At 41.9% G+C, this 19215-nt stretch overlaps 1 protein-coding gene across 4 annotated transcripts in view; it reads right to left on the bottom strand.

The window, feature by feature from the left end:
* Window positions 1-19215, bottom strand: part of LOC137642679 (YEATS domain-containing protein 2-like) — a 128856-nt gene that overhangs the window by 28249 nt on the left and 81392 nt on the right. For all 4 annotated transcript variants that reach the window (XM_068375457.1, XM_068375455.1, XM_068375456.1 and 1 more), the window contains exons 8-9: window positions 18842-19016; window positions 11303-11444 (exon numbers count right to left, since the gene is read on the bottom strand). In XM_068375457.1, the coding sequence (XP_068231558.1) occupies window positions 11303-11444; window positions 18842-19016 (317 nt within the window). The remainder of the gene's footprint in view (window positions 1-11302; window positions 11445-18841; window positions 19017-19215) is intronic.

Below are 19215 nucleotides of genomic sequence, written 5' to 3'. Positions count from 1 at the left end.
CTGGCACATATTAAGAGTCTAATGGAAAACTTTCACAAACAAGGCGAAAAGGAGGAAGCGAAACTCAAGATAGAGCTCTGTGAAACTCCACTTGTCACCCCCCAAGCATCATACAAGCGACCCAGAGACCAAGACCTTCCGACATGCTCCAAAACCAATCCCTGGAGGTATGTGGAGCTTATGCCGATTTTAGACGGCAAACTCTACATCTCGGAGAAGATGGGAGCTGTTCCTTTAGACCAGTGGTTCTTAACCTTTTATGGCTGCGACCCAAAATCCTGTCCAGATCAACCATGGCGACCCTTACCTTCATAAATACTTCTATTTAAATTATAAAATACTTGTGCTTGTAAAAACGTGTGACAGAAACACAAATCACATGCAGAAATTTTTATTAATGCAAGTAGTGCATCTATATAATAATGATCCATGAGAAATAAAACAATGCATTGAGATTTTCTAAAATAAAAATATAAATTTTTCTTAATATAAAAAAATGTATAATTAGGCTATAATTTACCATTGTTGAAAAGGGAAATTATTCATACAAGACTATTTGACATGAAATATAGTATTAACCCCTTCCATCTGTGCCTCTGCCCTCCACTTCTCTTCCTTCCTTTGTTTCTCCGATTCCTCCGTTCCTAATAGTCCCTTTCCCTACCTTCGTCCCTCATTTCAATCTCTCCATTCCCTATCCCCCTGTCTCCTTTCCTTCACCCCCTCTTTCGCTACCTCCATTCCTTCTTCTCCTCGTCCCTTCATCCGTAGTGAAGTGGTTAAAATCAATGAGATCCTTGACACTGGATTGTTTTGGTCAGCTCTTCAAATCTGGGTGATTTTGATGATAGGCTGCATTTTAGGTCATCCTCTTGGTTGCAAACGGTTTCTGTATTTTGTCTCCATGACTGTGAGGGCTGAAAATCCTGCCTCACACAGGAAAGCTGTAACAAAGGGAATTAGGGCTTCACCTCCAAGATTGGGCTTTTCTTTGTGAACTTTGATCCAAAATGAGCTCAGTGATTCCTTTTGCCTTTTGAAATCGTAATGAAGTGTTGCGTCATTCTGGATCTCAATAAGCTCCTCCTGTAGCTTGCTGATGTTTGCATTTTCATCAGGCAAGTCTTCAGCTTCAATGTTGAAGGGGTTTTTTACCCAACTGTAGTTGAGCGTATTTTCTGGAATGTAATGATCAAACTCTCTAACTAGCTATGATATATGTCCCTCAATAATGCCTTGGACTTGGATGAGAGAAAATCTTTCATCCTCCAGAAGTAGGTTAAAAGATGGAAATGATGCAGTCTTTCCAGATTTTATTTTATTCATCCACAACTTCAGTTTTCCTTTGAATGCTAATAGCTTCTCAGAAAGCCAAACCAATGTCTGATCACGACCTTGCATTGAAATGTTCAAGGAATTTATCTCAGCAAACATATCTGCAAGATAAGCTACTTGCATCAACCATTTTGATTCTGAGAATTTGTGGGCTCACAGAAAGCACTAAATCTAGCGCCAAAAGCGCTCAGTTGCCAACTCTGGACACTGACACATCATCTCCTGACTTCCTCCACCTCCCCCTCCTCCTTCCCTCCACCAACAGTTAGATTTAAAAGGAAAGAGGAGATGTTGGTAGTTTTTTCACCTCAATCAAATCGTCTGTCTCAATGTTTTGCTTAACATTAGATAATAATGACTTAAGAATTTTACATTCAGAATTAATACTTTGATAATATTTTGAATAGGAATATTGGGAAAATAAGAAGTCCACAAATCCTTGGTGACCCATTCAAATAAAGTTGGGTCGCGACCCAGGGGTTAAGAACCACTGCTTTAGACGAAATCCAGTTTTGGCCAAGCTTTAATGCTTTCCCTAATTGCTTCATTCGACTGAAGCATGAACCAACGTCAGGAAAAGAAACGGAACCGAAGGAAGTCATGATTCTCGACCATGATAAGGCACAGGCTATCTTATCAAGTAGCCTGAGAAAGGTGGGTTACTCGGTGTCGAAAGTGTTCGCACTAAGTAACAGACACCCTTCCTTTCTTTCTCCTGCTTCAATAACATTCACCTTTACGTGGAAGGCATTTAAATTTATTGCCAAGGCAGTGGAGGCAGGCAAACCATGTCCTGCACTCGAGGAGTGCAAGCCTCTGTCACTTAACCTTTTCAGTAGGGAAACTAGACGCGGACGTCGCTGGACGACAGTTTAGCGAGAATCTCCCTGAACTTTCTGAGTCTCTTTTGTGCAAGGAACAAGAGACAAAGGAGAGACTTGCAGCCCATCAAAGTACCCCAGACATGCTCATGGTCTTGGCAAAAATGTATATGGCCACCTTAGTAAAAGACCTATATGCCTTTATGAAGGCTAGGAGAGCCTGTAGGGAGTTCGTGTTCATTGCCGCAACAGTGAAACATGAAACCAGGAAGCTGATATCTTCCAACATCTGGGGTAGAGACCTCTTTCCAAACGAGGTAGTCAAAGAGGTGATTGAGAAAGCCACCACGGAGAGTACGGGACTTCTCCAGAAGTGGGGCATCTCTTCAAAGAGAAAGTCTTCCACGGATGTGGGTCCCCAACCTAAAAGGAAGATGGAAAAGTCTAGAATATTTCCTCGGTCTGTTCAACAACATCCCACAGTTTCGATGACCGCGGTGCCGCAGGCAGGCGGTCAAAGAGGTAAACCTTCTGATCAGTCGAAGCAAAGAGACGTTTCTGGTAGGAGGGAGGTTCCTTCAGGATCGCTGGACTTTTGATCCTTGGGTCCAAGCCCTAATCAAGATGGGACTAGGATGGAAAACAGACATGCCTCCACCATCATTTCCTCAACTCTTCCTACACGCCAACCCTGTTCTAGAAGAGTATACCTTAGAGCTCTAGAGCATACAGGTGGTAAGGAAAGTAAAGTCCATCGAATTCCAGGGAAGGCTGTTTGGTGTTCACAAGAAGGACTCAAGAAAACTCAGAGTCATTCTGGACTTGTTGCCACTCAACAAGTTCAAATAAAACAGCAAGTTCAAAATGTTAATCCCTTCTGAACATAAGGACCCTATTTCAAAAAGGGGTGTTCACAGTCTTGATAGACCTGAAAGGTGCCTATTGGCAACTTCCAGTCAGTTACCCCCTCTCCTCCTACCTAGGATTCAAGTTACAGAGGATAGCGGATGTCCTAAGAGCCATACTTGTCGGACTAAACACAGTCCTATGTATCTTCACGGAATTGGCGGACACAGTCACACAACAACCATGCCTAGAAATGGTTCAGGTAACAAAGTACCTGGACGAAAGGCTGGTGCGGGCAGCACCCGAAGCGGCTGGTCTATGAGCATCCAAAGAAGTAATCCAGTTCCTGGAACATCTGGGATGCAAAATCAGCTTCAAGAAGTCTCGATTCTCTCCAGCTCAAAGGCTTCAATGGTTAAAAAACCATCGAAACCTGAGGTCACACTGGCTCTCCTTTCCCTTAGGGATGTAAAAGGAGATTGCAGGGTCAGTCAAGAGACTATGGTAATCAGTCAGGACTCCAAGACGCTAACAGGAAAGAGTTCTGAACTCTCTCCAGTTCGCAATAGTGACAGACCCAGTGCTAAGAGCAAAGCTGAAAAAATGCATTAAGAGTCTGGAGAAGATACACATCAAACGCTCGAAGAGATCTAAAATGACTGATATCGGTCTTTCCTTGATCGCTTCCCAACCAATGGTCAAAGGCCAAAAGCCTATTGAGGACCATGCCCTTGCAACTACCTCGACTATCGAAGATCATCTGCATGGATGCCTAGTCGGAAGATTAGGGTGTTCACTCCCATCAGAGGAAAATCCAAGGGACTTGGTCATTTCTATCCAAGGCCATGGTAGTCCTGATGAGGTTGGAGAAACTCTCTCCACGCAGATCAGGCCTACTCAGGCTGATCTGGGACATCGAAGCGATAATGAGACGTCTGAACTGACAAGGCTCGAGATCGTCTCATAGTTTAGGTGATGTTAGCCATCCCTTGCCTAAAAGGATGTCACTTATCAGCAGTTCACGTACAATCGATCTGCAATGTGACAGCGGATGCTCTACTCAGGCTCAAGCCAATAGAGTCAGAATGGTCTACAGACGCATACCTATTCTCTCCCAGATGGGAACAAGTCACCGAGCTGCAGATCGACCTCTTCGTGACGAGCGTCATCAAGAAACTACCTCGATATGTAGCTCCATACGAGGATCCTCTAGAGGAGATAGCAGACACCACGTCTCTAGTATGGAAGGGATGGACTCAGGAATTCCTGTTCATCCCATCCAATCTCCTGCTGAAGGTCCTCAACATGCTGAGATCCTTCCAGGGAGGGGTAGCTCTGGTGGATCCCAAATAGACCAAGAGCAACTGGTTCCCTCTAGTGAAGGAACTGAGGCTGAGGCTGGCCCTTGTACTGAACCCAGCACTATCTCAGAGGGTTCAGAAGTTAATTGCCTTCGATTCATCACAGACAGCCTAAAGCCTTCATTTCATGATCTTCTTGCCCTAGCAGTTAAGAAAAGATTTGGGATCTCAGAAGGCAATATAGAATTCTTAGAAGAATACAAGTCTAAGTCAACTAGAAGACAATATGAGTCATCTTGGAAAAAGTGGGTTGCTTTTGTAAAAGCAAAAGGACTGAAAGAAATTTCAATGAACTTCTGTCTGTCCTTCTTTGTCCACCTTCATAATCAAGGTCTGGCAGCTAACACGATAACTACGTGCAAGTCAGCCTTGACTAGACCTCTTCTATATGACTTTCAAGTGGATCTAGTGAATGAAATCTTTAATAAGATTCCGAAGGCATGCGCAAGGCTTAGGCCTGCAGCACCTCCAAAGCTCATCTCGTCTTTGGACAAGGTCCTACATTATGCCTCATCTGTGAACAATGAAGATTGTTCTCTCAAGGATCTAACCCAGAGGGTTATTTTCCTGTTCGCTATAGCCTCTGGAGCTAGAGTTAGTGAAATAATAGCCCTATCTAGAAATGAGGGCCACATTCAGTTCACAGAAGCGGGAGAACTGAATCTCTTTCCTGATCCAACCTTTCTCGCTAAGAACGAGCTACCCACTAAAAGATGGGGTCCCTGGAGAATCTGCCCTCTGAAGGAAGATGTCTCTTTATGTCCTGTAGAGTGTCTAAAGGTCTATCTTCGTAGAACTTCAGACTTCAGGGGAGGACAGTTCTTTAAAGGAGAAACCTCTGGATCAAACTTATCTCTAAAACAACTGAGGGTGAAGCTCACCTACTTTATTCGCAGAGCAGATCCTGACAGTACACCCGCAGGTCATGATCCGAGGAAAATTGTTTCATCACTGAACTTTTTTCAGTATATGGACTTTGAGCGTCTTCGCTCATATACTGGATGGAAATCATCCATAGTGTTCTACAAACACTATGCTAAGCAGGTCCATGAACTGAAGCACTATGTGGTGGCGGCAGGTAGTGTATTAAAACCTGTTGTCTAATTACTGCAATGAACAGTTAATTGATTGGGACTATCAATTAAAGGGAAAAGGTGTCGACACTTCCGGTGTGATACCCTTTAAGTGACTGTTACCATGGTGACACTAAGTCTGTTCAAAATCTCAGGTGTGGAATTATACAGATAACACTTGTGCCATGTGTATGTAGTACACAGTGTTGATAGGATACAACATTTACAGAAATTATAAAGGAAAAATTCATTAAAATTTTTCAGTCTTAGAGTGGCACTCATCATTTCTTCCCTTTCAAAGAGGGAAAATAATTTCTGTATACTTTGCACGTATAATTCCTTTATCATGTTACATTCGTTTCACTTGTTATTTCATTTAGTCATCTATTAGAAATAAATGTCTATTAGAATGTAATTGCGTCCTAATTCACCCGGCAATTTGCATATTTAAGATGCTAGAGTTCTTTGATTTACTCATTTAAGTAAACCTTATATCATTGTATGCTTACAAACAATGGATATAGTGGACACTGATATTGTTCTGACAATATATACAAACCGTGAGACTGTTTGTATACCCAGTGAATACTTATGTTTGTTCATACAATATATGCTAACCTTGAGGCCCCTTTTCTACCGTCTAGTATGACTCTTCCCTGTAGGGGGCAGGAAGCACTAACATTGTCTATGATTAGTGATAATGACGGATAACGGTAACGTCATTTGTCTCAAATGGTCCAGATGACCATAGAAAAATTGTCCCAAGGTTAAGGCACCGATGAAAATCCAGATACAGTACTTTCTGGTAATGCTCGGGTAAACTTCCATCAGGACGACATGGCTTGAGCCAAAAAATCGGATTTTGAGCGAAGCGAAAAATCTATTTTTGGGTGAGATAGCCATGTCGTCCTGATGGACCCACCCTCCTTTTCTATAGAAAAGGTCTTCGCAGAATCCCTCCCGAAACTACTATATCTGTAGCACCATGCTCAATGCTACAAGGAATGTCCACCATCTTGGATATGGCGCCATCTTGATATTCAATAGTAGTATGGAAAACAGGGTAACCTTGATAACGGCTCCCCTTCCAAAATTGCCACTCTTCCCCCTCGAAGCGCAAACGCTATTCGGGGTGAAGATCGCTATGAGTCGTATCAAGATATACGTCCCCTGATTTATGCGATATCCTTAAGAGAATGTTAAGGATATTCATGCCAGGAGTTAGAATTCTGGAGACCTAAAGGTAAATTCTCTGGGAATATCACTGTAGTACATATATCCCTTGGAAGCTACTATTAGGAACCTTCCATCAGGACGACATGGCTATCTCACCCAAAAATAGATTTTTCGCTCCGCTCAAAATCCGTGTTGTTATTTTGTGAGTGTAGGTTGTGAATTAGAACAATTAAAAACATGTTTTTCCACTGTAATACAGTATACTGTTTTCAGGTATTTTTTTCAGAAGGTGGAAACAGATTAATTTTTCTAAATTATTTTATATGAGAAAAATTGATCCAAGATAGGAACGAATTGACATACGAGCTCAGGTCCCGGAACGCATTAAGCTCGTATCATAAGGTATTACTGTACTTAAAACCACAGAGAAGTTACGTCCCTAACGTCCTGAGCTCTGGGTCTATGACCTCATTGAGGAGAGTTGGGATTCAAGGCTGAGTCCATGAGATCATGCTCTTTGTGATTCTCCTCTTGACCCTGCCCATACTCATAAACAAACGTTTGACACGCGAGCGAACTTCAGATGTACACCTAAGATAGCACGTCAACACTCATCAGGATCACTGATTACATCACAAAGATTTTAAATCTGGAAGGGCCTGAACCTAGAGTCCGCTACAGCCGGAATCTTGGCAACAAACTCTGGGATGAAGATGAGTTTTACCTGCCCCATCCCTTGAATGGACAATTTTGTGGAAAAGACCATGTAACTTGCAGACCCTTTTGGCAGAGGAAAGGTGAGGTGGAAAAATATTTCCAGCGTCAAGTCACAATCTGGAGCTTAAAGTGGTTTGTAAGGAGCTCCTTTTAGGGAGTGGAGTACTCTTACTTTGTTTCAAGGGGATAGTCCAACTTCCGACTTGGGGCATGTAATCTCAAAAATCTGTATGAGAAGAGATAATAGAAACTCCACTATCAAGGAGATAGTGGCATTGAGTGGCGAGACACCTCTTCCACGACACCAACCACAGAAGATAGTCCACTTTGCCTGATAGACAGCAATACACGATTTCCTGAGGTATCCGGACATTTATGTGAGTGAGAAAAGCCTCTCTATGAGAGAAGATGCTGGATCACCTCCATGCGTTAAGTCGTAGGGAAGTGACTGGTTTGTGGAAGATCTCTGCATGGGGTTGCCGGAGCAGATCATGGAGGAGTGGCAGCTTCCTCTGTACATCTGTCAGCAGAAGTAGAAGGTCTGGATACCATTCTGCTTCTTACCAAAGTCGACCTATCCGGGTCATTGACAGGTTTTGAGATGCCTTTAACTTGCCGAGGGGTCTCCTCATCATTCAGAAAGGGGGAACGCATAGACATCTAGGTTGTTCCACGGATGTTGGAAGGCATCCTAAAAAGATGCCCGAGGGTCTGGTATTGGTGAACAGTACACCGGAAGTTTCCGGTTGAGAGACATGAATAGGTCTAATATCGGCGAACCTCACAACGTCAGCACTTTATTGACAATCCAGGGATGTAAAGACCATTCAGACCCAACTATCCAAGTCTTCCAGCTCAGATTGTTTGAAAGAGGTTTTTTTTTCCTGCAATGAACTGGGCTGACAGGGATATCAAAATTGTCTTCCATCCAGCACAAAATTTCCATAGATAGTTGGCAAAGCTTCAGTGAAAAAATCTCCTTCCATTGTATTGTCACTCATTAACACTACGGAGTGACCTAAAAGAAGCTGTTAGAAGTGTTCAAGGGCCAGACAGGCTGCCCTTATCTCAAGGAGGTTTATGTGGCACTGCCAATTGGTACTGGACCACAGCTCTGAGGCTATATGCTGCAGCAGGTGAGCCCCACCCTTCTTTTGACACATCTGTGAACAACATCAAATCCAGGAGAGGAGAGCTGTCTACTCCCTTGAGAAGGTTGGTATCTGCTACCCACTAACTCAAATCCCTCTTTTGCTTTGGCCCTACTAGTACCCGAAGGTTTAGAGGGACCTTGTGCTGAAACCAAAAGGTCTTTACTTGCCATTGGAGAGATTGAATGCGAAGATGTCCGTTCAGCATTAGACGCTCCCGGGAAGACAAGTGATCCAACAGACAAAGCCAAAGCGGGTCAAAGGGGAAGGTCGTGACCAACCCATGCAGAGGCCGCTGTGCCCTCCTGCAGTGGCCCAAGCTTCAGCACCTCCAAGATCAGTTACTTGCTGGGGAACCCGAAAGCCACATGGAAGGCTATAAATGATACAAAGTGTCAAGAGAGCTAGACTCCTCATGGGTGGCAGGCGGCACTGCGTCGCTAGGGCTAGGGAAAATGAGTGTCCTCCGGGCCCGAAGGTTGTCCGGGAGTTAAATGGTCATCAATCTTGCTTGACCATCCTCCAGAGGAAGCCAAAGGAGCAGAGTCAACAGGGAGAGTACGAAGCACTGGAGAAAGAAGTCAGGATTTCTTCAATCTCATGGAAGACCCTTCACACTGGGAGGATGACCACTCTCAACACTCGTCGCAGGAACAAGTGTGCGTGTAGATGTGTCATCTACACACAGAGCTAAGTGTTCACAAGAGACATGACCGCTATGCCAGGGCAAACCTGCATAATCATAGTCCTCACAAAAGAGAAGGAGAATTTTAAGTTCTATGGCAAGGTAAATGTAAGGGTTTATGGGAGAGTGAGACACCACGTTTTCACTCTACCTAGCCAAAAACAAAAATGACGTATATCACTGGGCAACTGTGTGAGCAGTTAGGTCGGTCTACCTCCCTACTAAGTAGCAAAGGGTCATTAAAACCTTGGCTAGATTCCAGCTATATATCCATAGTAAAGAGCGAAGGGTTTGTATCTGTGAAGGAACAAATAGGAGTTCAATGGCATGGCCACTTCAGAAGGTTTGACTGTGACACCCTTGAAAAAGATCCAAGGGTCTTGAAGGTTACTACATGAGGGATCCATATGTCCTCTAATTTTGCCTTAAAGCCACACTTCAGTGAAAGCCTCAGGGGAGTAAAGCAGTGATTTCTTTCATCGAAACAAGTATGATATAACTGCATTTCTATTTTTCAACACCCTGTTAGTCCACTAGTTTGCTATTGATGGTTGACAAGTTTGTTAAAAAAGTGAAATATGCTATTGTTAGTAATCACTGGCTAACCATACCACCTGAAATGAGACCATGGCAATGGACCCCATAGCCATGCAGTAAGAATCAGAGAAGGGTGTACCTTCTCCTCTGATTAATTGACCCAAGGAGAGGCTCACCATCAGTGATCATTGGACTGGTTAATCTTCTTCCTTTTAATAATAATAATCACCATCAGTTCACAAACTGAAGAGTCAATCAGAAAGGGAGTCAGTAAGCTCTCTTCTGGAACGTAAAACCTCCGTTGACGAGTGAATGGGGTATCAATATCTTTCTAGATCAGCTGAACTGACATCCAAAACTTTACAAGACCCATCTCAGCATGGTCAAACCACAGAAGGTTTCATACCTCGAGGAGCACCAAAGTCTTTAATTGCAGAGACCGTCCCTGATAGGGGCACTATGGTTATTTCACCAAAATCATTGTGGTCTTAAATGAACTCAATGACTTATAAAAAAGATTAGTCTTGGGTTCTTGGGCTCAGTAGGTGCAGGAATGTTAGGTCCCTTTAAGTCACAAGTGCCACAAGTTTCATACTTCAAGGAGCACCAAAGCCCTTCTTAATTGCAAAGACCATCCCTGATAGGGGCACTTTGGTTATTTCACCAAAATCAGTGGTCTTAAATGAACTAAATGACTTATAAAAAAAGATTGGTCTTGGGTTCTTGGGTACGGGAATGTTACGTCCCTGTAAGTCACAAGTGCCACAAGTTGCTTTGTCCGTCAAAAGGAGTGAAGACACATGAATCCACTATGGGAAATGTTCCCATTCCCTCACATAAGAATGCTCTGATCCTAGAAAAAAATAAAGTACTGTATGAACTCACGAGAACTAAAAAATGCATGATGTGTCTCGATCTAAAAGTACCACCAGGATAGTACTGTAACACATTTGCATAGCATTTGCATGGCAGCAGGCTGATCCCAACCCAGAACTGTGAGTTTAAGTTGTCTACTAGGGAGATACTGCTGGCTGACATTCTGGTCCACGTCAGTTCGGATGATACTGGAACTGAGATCAGCCACCTTTACCTTTACTTTTTACATGTGACACAGGAGGAAGACTATAAGTCATGACCAATAGAAAAAGTACAAAATACACGGGATCAAAACACACACTGAACACATGCCACATGACTTGCCCTTCTGAAGGACCTTCCTCAAATCAGTTGCCTTACAGGCTTCCACTATGACAAATGGACCAAATAAATGTTCTCAAACACACCAACAGCAAATTGCCCAAAGTCAAAAGAAGCTTGACATAGGGAAGTGGGTGGATGGGTGAATCCTCTCACCCACCTGACATTACCTAATTCCCCTTTTGACAATTAAACACCCATCCAAGCATATAACACTGTATCTCCTATATCAAAAGACAAAATCATCATTTTTGTGTAGGAACAAAAAGAGATTTATATCAGTAAATAAATTCTACGTCACCGAAATGAAAATCCCATTGCAACTGCAGTTTAATAATTATAATACTGTTATTTAGCAAATCACTGAAAGGGTACACCAGATTCTTATCTTTCAATTACTAACCTGTAAGAAGCAATCCCCTGTATGGTATGGGTGTATAACCGTATCTTCTAGTCCAGCCAACAATTCTACGTACTGTCCATTTCTCCTTGTCATGAACCTCACACATGTCCAACCAACGTTTAACTTCACGACTTCTTTGAAACTGTAATGGGATGAAATTATTCATGTAAAACAAAATATGACATATATGACAGTAATTTGTATTTTTCCTAACTATACAAACCTTGAGGTCTTTATTAAGGGTATATATTTTTGCAAAAGCTGGAGATAGCCAAAAAACTTTTAGCAAGGTATAACTGCCAGCCGCCCGTTAGCGTAGGTAGCATGGGTGAGGGGGGAGGGTACACCAGCCACCTCTGTCACACACATACTGGTGATATGATGTCACTTTTGATTGCAGGCAGGACTTTCACAGAGGTAGGTGGTGGCAGGCCCAGTGTGCGTAAAGAACTCAAGGTTTGAATAGTTAGGAAAAACACAAATTACTTTTAAATTTGTCATTTGTTTCAACATCTAATACAAACCTTTCCGCTCTTTACTAAGGAGACTCACCCTTAGGTGGGTGAAAGTCCTAAACAACTGCCTGGTAATGTACAATGACCCGGGGTGTTACTCTACTTTGCATGCGCTTAATAAGGCCCCCTGACACCTTGCAAACTCTTGAATATGAGCGAGAGATGATGGCCTGGGCAATCTGTGTAATTGTGTCAGAACTAAGCCTTGTGAGTTGAACAGGTAAGGATTCTTGGAGTGGTATACATAACCTAGACTTTCCCGGACTCCCCCTCGCAGGAAGGACGGTGATATAACAAATATATTTCAGATATTTCATATATCAGGTTACACAAGGGATATGGTTTTACCTACAGACAGAGGAGGCCAGCTTGCAGAGTTCTATAGATGCTGTACCCCAAGGGAGGGTATGATGTAGAACAAAGAGACTAGTCACTCGATCATTCATGCCAGACTAACTTCCGGATAATGTCTGCCCTCAACTGACTGCTACTTGTCCTACAAGAGAGCTGAGGTGTCTTAAACTACACGTTGTTCAGTCACCACAGGAACTATGAAGAAGGTATCAGGTTCATGTGGGTTCATGTCTTGCAAGTAGTGGGCTGTGAAGGTCGTCTAATGCTTCCAAATACCAACTTGAAGTACCCGCGCCACAGAGTACTATAGTTTCTTTTGAATGCTATGGACCTACTGATGCCCCATAAGTCATGGGCTCTGCACCTAGAACACTGAGGAGAGTCCGGAATCAAACCCGATTAATGACCTGTCGAATCCTGGAAGACATCATATTCCTAGTGACTCTCATCTTGACCCTGCCTGTACTCATAAACAACTTGTTGATGTATGGGCAAACTCCTGTGTTTCATTTAAGATAACACCTCAGAACCCTCACAGGGTACAGTAACAATTCATCTGGGTCATCGGTTACAGTCCAGAGACTCTTAATCTGGAAGTGCTTCAGTCTAGGATCTGCTACAGCTGGATTTTGAGTCTTAGCAATGAACTCTGGGATGAAGTTGAGTGTTACCTGCCCCATCCCCATGCATGGGAGACGTCATAAAAAAGACCATGCAACTCGCTGACTCTCTTTATAGAGGTTAGTTTGAGAAAGAAGACCGTCTTAACCCATTAGTTACAATGATGTCAGTATACGTCAAAACATGCCTGGTAATACACACCATGATGTCAGGATACGTCATCATTAATGTTATCATTATTACAAGCTAAGCTATGAAAGAGTATAGCACATGATTGTATATCACGCACAGTTCACACTCTGGAGATTTCACTAAAAAATTTCCTCTCCCTAGTATCAGCCCCTCCTCCACCTGTCTTCAGCCAACCAACAAAGTATTTCAGATTCTAGCCTTTATTTCTGAATATGTAAGATATATTTTTGTCTATTTTTGTTACAATACAATAATCACATCACTTTCCCTAGCCAATAGTGACATTCTCTACCTGAGGCATTACTCAAACTCACCTGACACCCCCAGCTTGGAGACAGAAATCCTCACATCCCATACTAGTACGGTACCAATCGAAATACTTGCGATTCTAGTCCTTAATCATGATTATGTAAGGTCTATTTTAGTGCATTCACATCTCACCTCACCACTAATTGTAATACTTGCGATTTTAGACCTTATTCATGATTATCTAAAGTCTACTTTATTGTTTTTCTATGCTGTAATAGTGTTCAAATCCCAAAGAAAGCTTCCTTGCCTCTGAGCACAAATCCCACCTACGAGACGAAAACTTACCAATAAAGGGATTTTGACGAAGGAAAAATCTATTTCTGGGGAGATACCTGTGACGCCCGGTGAAAAGCTCCTTCTTATCACTTTTCTGATATAAATACTTCCAAATATACCAGAGAAAGTTAAAGCATGGAATGCAGAGGTTACTACCCTTGCCCGAGCACCCTTAGGGCGTCGTGTATAAAGATAGGGTGCGTGAAAACCACTATTCACAGGTCGTCTTCCATTTAGATAATACTGTATTGCACATTGATGACACACGACAAGATTTGTCTCTTTTTATTTTATTCCTTTTTTCTCTACTATCATTTCTACAAAATATCATCTTTATGTCATATATATTTCATAATATTGTTTATTGTTTTCAAGAGTAAAAGTTAACCTGTTGTCATTATTACCATTTACTGTACTACTATCCTATGCATTACAGTATTCGTCATGTTCTTACATGCTCAGTCTCTATTTCCAAGCACATGAAATACCCACAAGAGGAATGATCCAGTTCATAGTAACATTCACACGCAAGGTAGAATGACAGACGAGTGAACAAACCTTATGCCTACCTACCTACCTTCCCCCCCCCCCCCCCCTCTCTCTCTCTCTCTCTCTCTCTCTCTCTCTCTCTCTCTCTCTCTCTCTCTCTCTCTCTCTCTCTCTCTCTCTCTCTCTCTCAGAAATATGCATCTCTTGTCATCATGTTTTTTGTTTATCATATATACACCTTATAAATTATTCATTATAGAATATTTCTTGTGTCAAAGGAAACAAGTGTATATTTTAACTATATTTGTTCAATGTAAAATCCATTATTATTGTTGAGTAGTTATATATCTTTCGACAGCTATTTATCATGGAATTATCACGGAATAAAATAGTCACTTCAATAAATACAGTATATAAAGTTTTTTTCACATAAAATCAGAGTGCTTTACCACACCTTATAGTTATACATTATAGAACTCTTCTTGTGTCAAAGGAAATACAGTAAATGGATATTTTCATTACATTTTTGTACAACGTAAAGTCAATTATAACTAATGAGTAGTTTATATCTTTTGACGGCTATTTATCGTGGAATTATCATTACAGAATAAGTCACTTCAATGAATATAAATTTTTATTTACACAAAATTGCAGTGCTTTACCATTATTTGAAGATAATTACATAAAACAAATTTCTTAAAAAACTTTCTATAATCCCTTCACAATGAATAGAAAAACATTTCAGTTGTTTACAGTGAAATACAATTGAGAATAAATCAAACTTTTGTAAAATTTATTCTGTAATCAGTAGTAAAACAAATAAATATGGAAATGTATCTTATTATAGAGTAAGAGAACAAGTATATCTGATGGTGACAAATCTCGTATTTAGCTTAAGTAGCAGATCAGCAGTCTGTTATTGAAGGGGTTAAGCATCAAGTCGCTGTCTGATGACTAATGCAATGGCTCATAAGGTGTTTCACCGAAATTAATACCCCTAATGAATAGCTAAAGGTTTGCATCGTTAGGAAAAATACAAATTATTTACGAATTTGGCTGAGGGCAGATATGCTCAAAACTCCATATGAGAAGGGACAGTTCCGTCGAGGTCAACTCCCCTTAGTATAAAGCCAAAGCTCAATGCTGAGCGGTAACTTTTCACTGCTGAGACCGAGCACAATTTTTCCTTCCAAAGGTATAACAAGAACTTCGCTATCATTGGAATAGTGGCGTCGAGAGGAACAATACCCCTTCCACAACACCAACCACAAAAGATTGCCCACTTTGCCTAACAGACAGCGGAAGATGAATCCCGGAGGTATCCAGACATCCTTTTCGCCACTACCCGTGAAAAAACTCTCGACGAGAGGAGATGCTAGATAACCTTCAAGCGTGAAGACATATAAAGCCTTGTGGTAAATCTTTGCATGTGGTTGTTTGAGTAGATCTTGAATTGAAGGAAGCTCCCTCAGCACCTTTTTGAGCAGATGTAGAAAGTCTGGAAATCATTCTCTAAAATGTTGCCACATCCGAGCTATTGAAAGATCTTGTGTTGCCCTTATTTTGTTCAGAGACCTCATTACTAGGCAGAAGGAAGGGAACACATAGATGTCTAGATTTTCCCACTGATGTTGGAAGGCATCTTGCCAAAATGCATGGGGATCTGGCAACGGCGACCAATACACCAGAAGCTTCCGGCTGAGGGACATCGTGAACAGGTCTATTGTCGGCAAACCCCACAAGGTCAAGACTTTGTTGGGTATCTGATGATGCAAAAACCACTCGGAGCCAACTATCTGAGTCTTCCTTCTCAGTTTGTCCGCCAGGACATTTTTCTTGCCAATGATGAAACGGGCACATGGTTACGGGTTATCTTCCGTCCATCTTAGAATCTCCACAGCTTGATGGCATACAGTAGTGATGAACAGGTACCTCATTGCTTGTTTACATATGCCACTAACGTGGTGTTGTCGCTCATCAGCACCTTGGAGTGTTGGAATTGCTTAAAAGCCAGAAAGGCTGCTCTCATTTCCAAGAGGTTTCTGTGGCAATGCTGCTTGGACTCGTACCATAGTCCGGAAGCCATGTGCTGCAACAGATGACCCCCCACCCTTCTTTTGATGCATCTGTGAAGAGCATCAAATCTGGGAGATGAGACAGAAGGTCTACTCCACTGAAGAGGTTGTTGTCTAGCACCCACCAACTCAGGTCTCTCTTTTCCTCCGGCCTCACTGGAACCTGAAGGTTTGGAGGCTAGTTGTAGTGAGACCAATAGTTCTTCAGCTGCCACTAAGGAGGTCAGGTGTTCCAACAGACAAGGTCACTGATGTGCTGGTAGCTAATCTTGCATCGGAAAGGAGCGTGCTGTTTGCTTTAGCCTCTCTAATCTGCTTTATGATGGAAAGACTTTACCTAGTTGGGTGTTTATTTGCATCCCAAGATATACCAGTTTCCAAGATGGTTGTGGAGAGGACTTATCATAATTTACAACGATCCACAAATTGAAGCAGTACTCGGGAAGTTTGTCTCGATGTAAGAGATGAGTCTCCACCAAGTCTGTTAGAATCAGCCAGTTGTCAAAAGTAATGTAATAAACGAATGCCTTCTTGTGAGTCCAGGTCAATAAAAGAGAAAAGATCCTTTTGAACAACTGAGGGGCTGAGGATGAATCTTAGGTACTTCCTTGACAATGGATGGATTAGGATCTGGTTAAAGCCTATCGCTCGGCCTTAAGCCTTCCTTTAAGCTGAAAGGAGTTGACATTTCCTCTTTGTTGGAGCTTTGTTTACTCGTACAGTTATGAGATCACTTGCCCTCAGTCAGAAATTAGGCCTCCTCCTTGGAACGTGGATTCACGTTCTGAGATCCTTAAAAGGACCTCCCTAGGAACCATTACACCATGCAATTGACCGAAACCTCGCTTTGAAGACTGAGTTCTTACCCCCCTTTAGCCTCAGCAAAAAGAGTCAGTGAACTTCATGGCCACTCGTATGACATCGCCCATTCAAGGGGATGGGGGGAAGTGACGCTCACCTCCATCCCTGAGTTCATTGCTAAGACTCAAAATCCGGGGGTACTGGACCATAGATTCGGGCCCTTTCAGATTGCAAGTCTCCGTTCTGTAACCAATGACCCAGATCAGTTGTTACTATGCACAGTGAAGAGTTTGAGATACTATCTTAAACGTACTGCAGCAACACGGTCCCGACTAACACCTCTTTTTGTTAGCTCTGGGAGGGTAAAGAGGAGGATCACTAAGAACACTGTCTCCTCCTGGATCCGGCAGGTGATCAAAAGAGCCTTGGTTCCCGATCTTCCTCCGGCTCGCCAACCTAGAGCCCATGATGTCAGGGGAATTAGTATATACTTGGCATTTAAACCCAACTTTTCTGTGTTGTAAGTACTACAAGCGGGCGTGTAGAAGAGACAAACTACTTTCACAGCCCATTACTTAAAAGACGTGATGCACAGGAGACTCGCTACATTCACTATTGGTCCTGGGGTGGCTGCTCAACAAGTGGTTTAAGAATACTTCAGGCTCCTTGATGGACAAGTAGCAGTTGGTCGAGGGCATTGGTTACCCAGGTTAAGGCTAAGATGAATGAGAGAATGTCTGGCTTCCCTTTCTTCATCTTCCCCTCACTTGGGGTACATCACCATGGGTTCCTCTACAAGCTGGCTTCAACCTCTGCAGGTAATTATCACTTCCCTTGTGTAGCCTAATATAAGTCATAAATCTATATACTGTCGACGTCCCATTGTTTTCTGTGAGGTAAGCAATGGGAAATCTCTTGTTTTTCCTATAAATAAACTCAGAATGTGTTTAAACAAAACAACAAACTCTCATTACACTGAATTGCACAGGCCGCTCTTATACTCACTTTGTATATTTTAGCGATGTGTTAATGTTTTCCCTAGACCACAGTCATATACTGTACTAAGTAAATCCAGGTCAATGTCCATGCTAGACTTAGGACTTCCACCCACCTAAAAGTGAGTCATTCAAATAAATAACGGAAGGTTTGTTAGTATGGGAACAAATGACAAATTCGGAGATAATTTGTATTTTTTCCTAACTAATACTAACTTGGAGTTTCTATATAAGTTGGTCACCATCACCTGTCCCCCAGAAGTCCCGCCTACAATTAAAAGTGACGTACCTCACAGCTATGAGAGTATATAGTGTATATAGAGGTGGCTGGGTACCCCCTGCCAGCCCCAGCCTACCCGCTCAAGCGGTTAGGCAGGGTTACGTCTTTGCACTTCAAGTCTAATGGCTACCTTTCAGCTTTGCCGAAAGATAATCCAAATAAATAACTCCAGGTTTGTATTAGTTAGGGAAAAATACAAATGATCTCCAAACGTCATTTTTGGCTCTCTATCGAGTCAAAAACAAAAGTTGAGAAATAGACTAGCTGAGTGTGTGAGTGGGGTGATTAGTGTAACTCCCGCTAACTAGCACCAGGTTGTTTACCATGTGTAACTAAGTTTAAGGCTAGTTTCCAGCTACACTGAAACAATATATCCATGGTAAAGAGCGAATGGGTTGTAATTGTGTAGGAACAAATGATATTTCTAGGCCAATAAGTATACTGAAACTTGAGCTCTATTATCTACATATTATCTTCAGGATATTTTCCTTCAAGAAAATTATCTTACACGATTCTAAAAATTTTGGTGTATTCCTACCATCAAAATGATTACTGTACTCCTGTAAGTGAAAGCACACACCGACTAATAATGCTTCCCAAAATATCAAAAAGAAAAAGTGTAAATTCCTTACTTCAGAGGCTCTTTGTTTGCCAAGAGGCCATTTCAAGAAATTTTCAGATGATGTCGCTTGGTATGGAAATAATGATCTTGTAGAACCCGAAGATGATATGAGAGGAAGAGCACGGACCCAAAGTGATACGCATTGTTCTACTGAACTGCAGGACTTAGAAATGGCGATTAATTTCCTGGAAGGAGGAGATATATGGACAGCAGTTAGTTAATGCATGAATTTCTTTAAAAATTCTTGTATTCTATAAATTTTGTATATTTGTGCATTTCTTAAAACTATACATATAAGCATTTAAAAATTAATACACATTATCAATTTCATCTGATTTTACGAAATGGTACTGGATATATGATAAAAAATAACTAAGTCAAAAG

This window comes from Palaemon carinicauda, chromosome 6, assembly GCF_036898095.1.
Source record: "Palaemon carinicauda isolate YSFRI2023 chromosome 6, ASM3689809v2, whole genome shotgun sequence".
NCBI classification, from domain to species: domain Eukaryota; kingdom Metazoa; phylum Arthropoda; class Malacostraca; order Decapoda; family Palaemonidae; genus Palaemon; species Palaemon carinicauda.
Note: the sequence above shows the minus strand (reverse complement) of the source record. Positions and strands in the feature narration are given on the sequence as shown.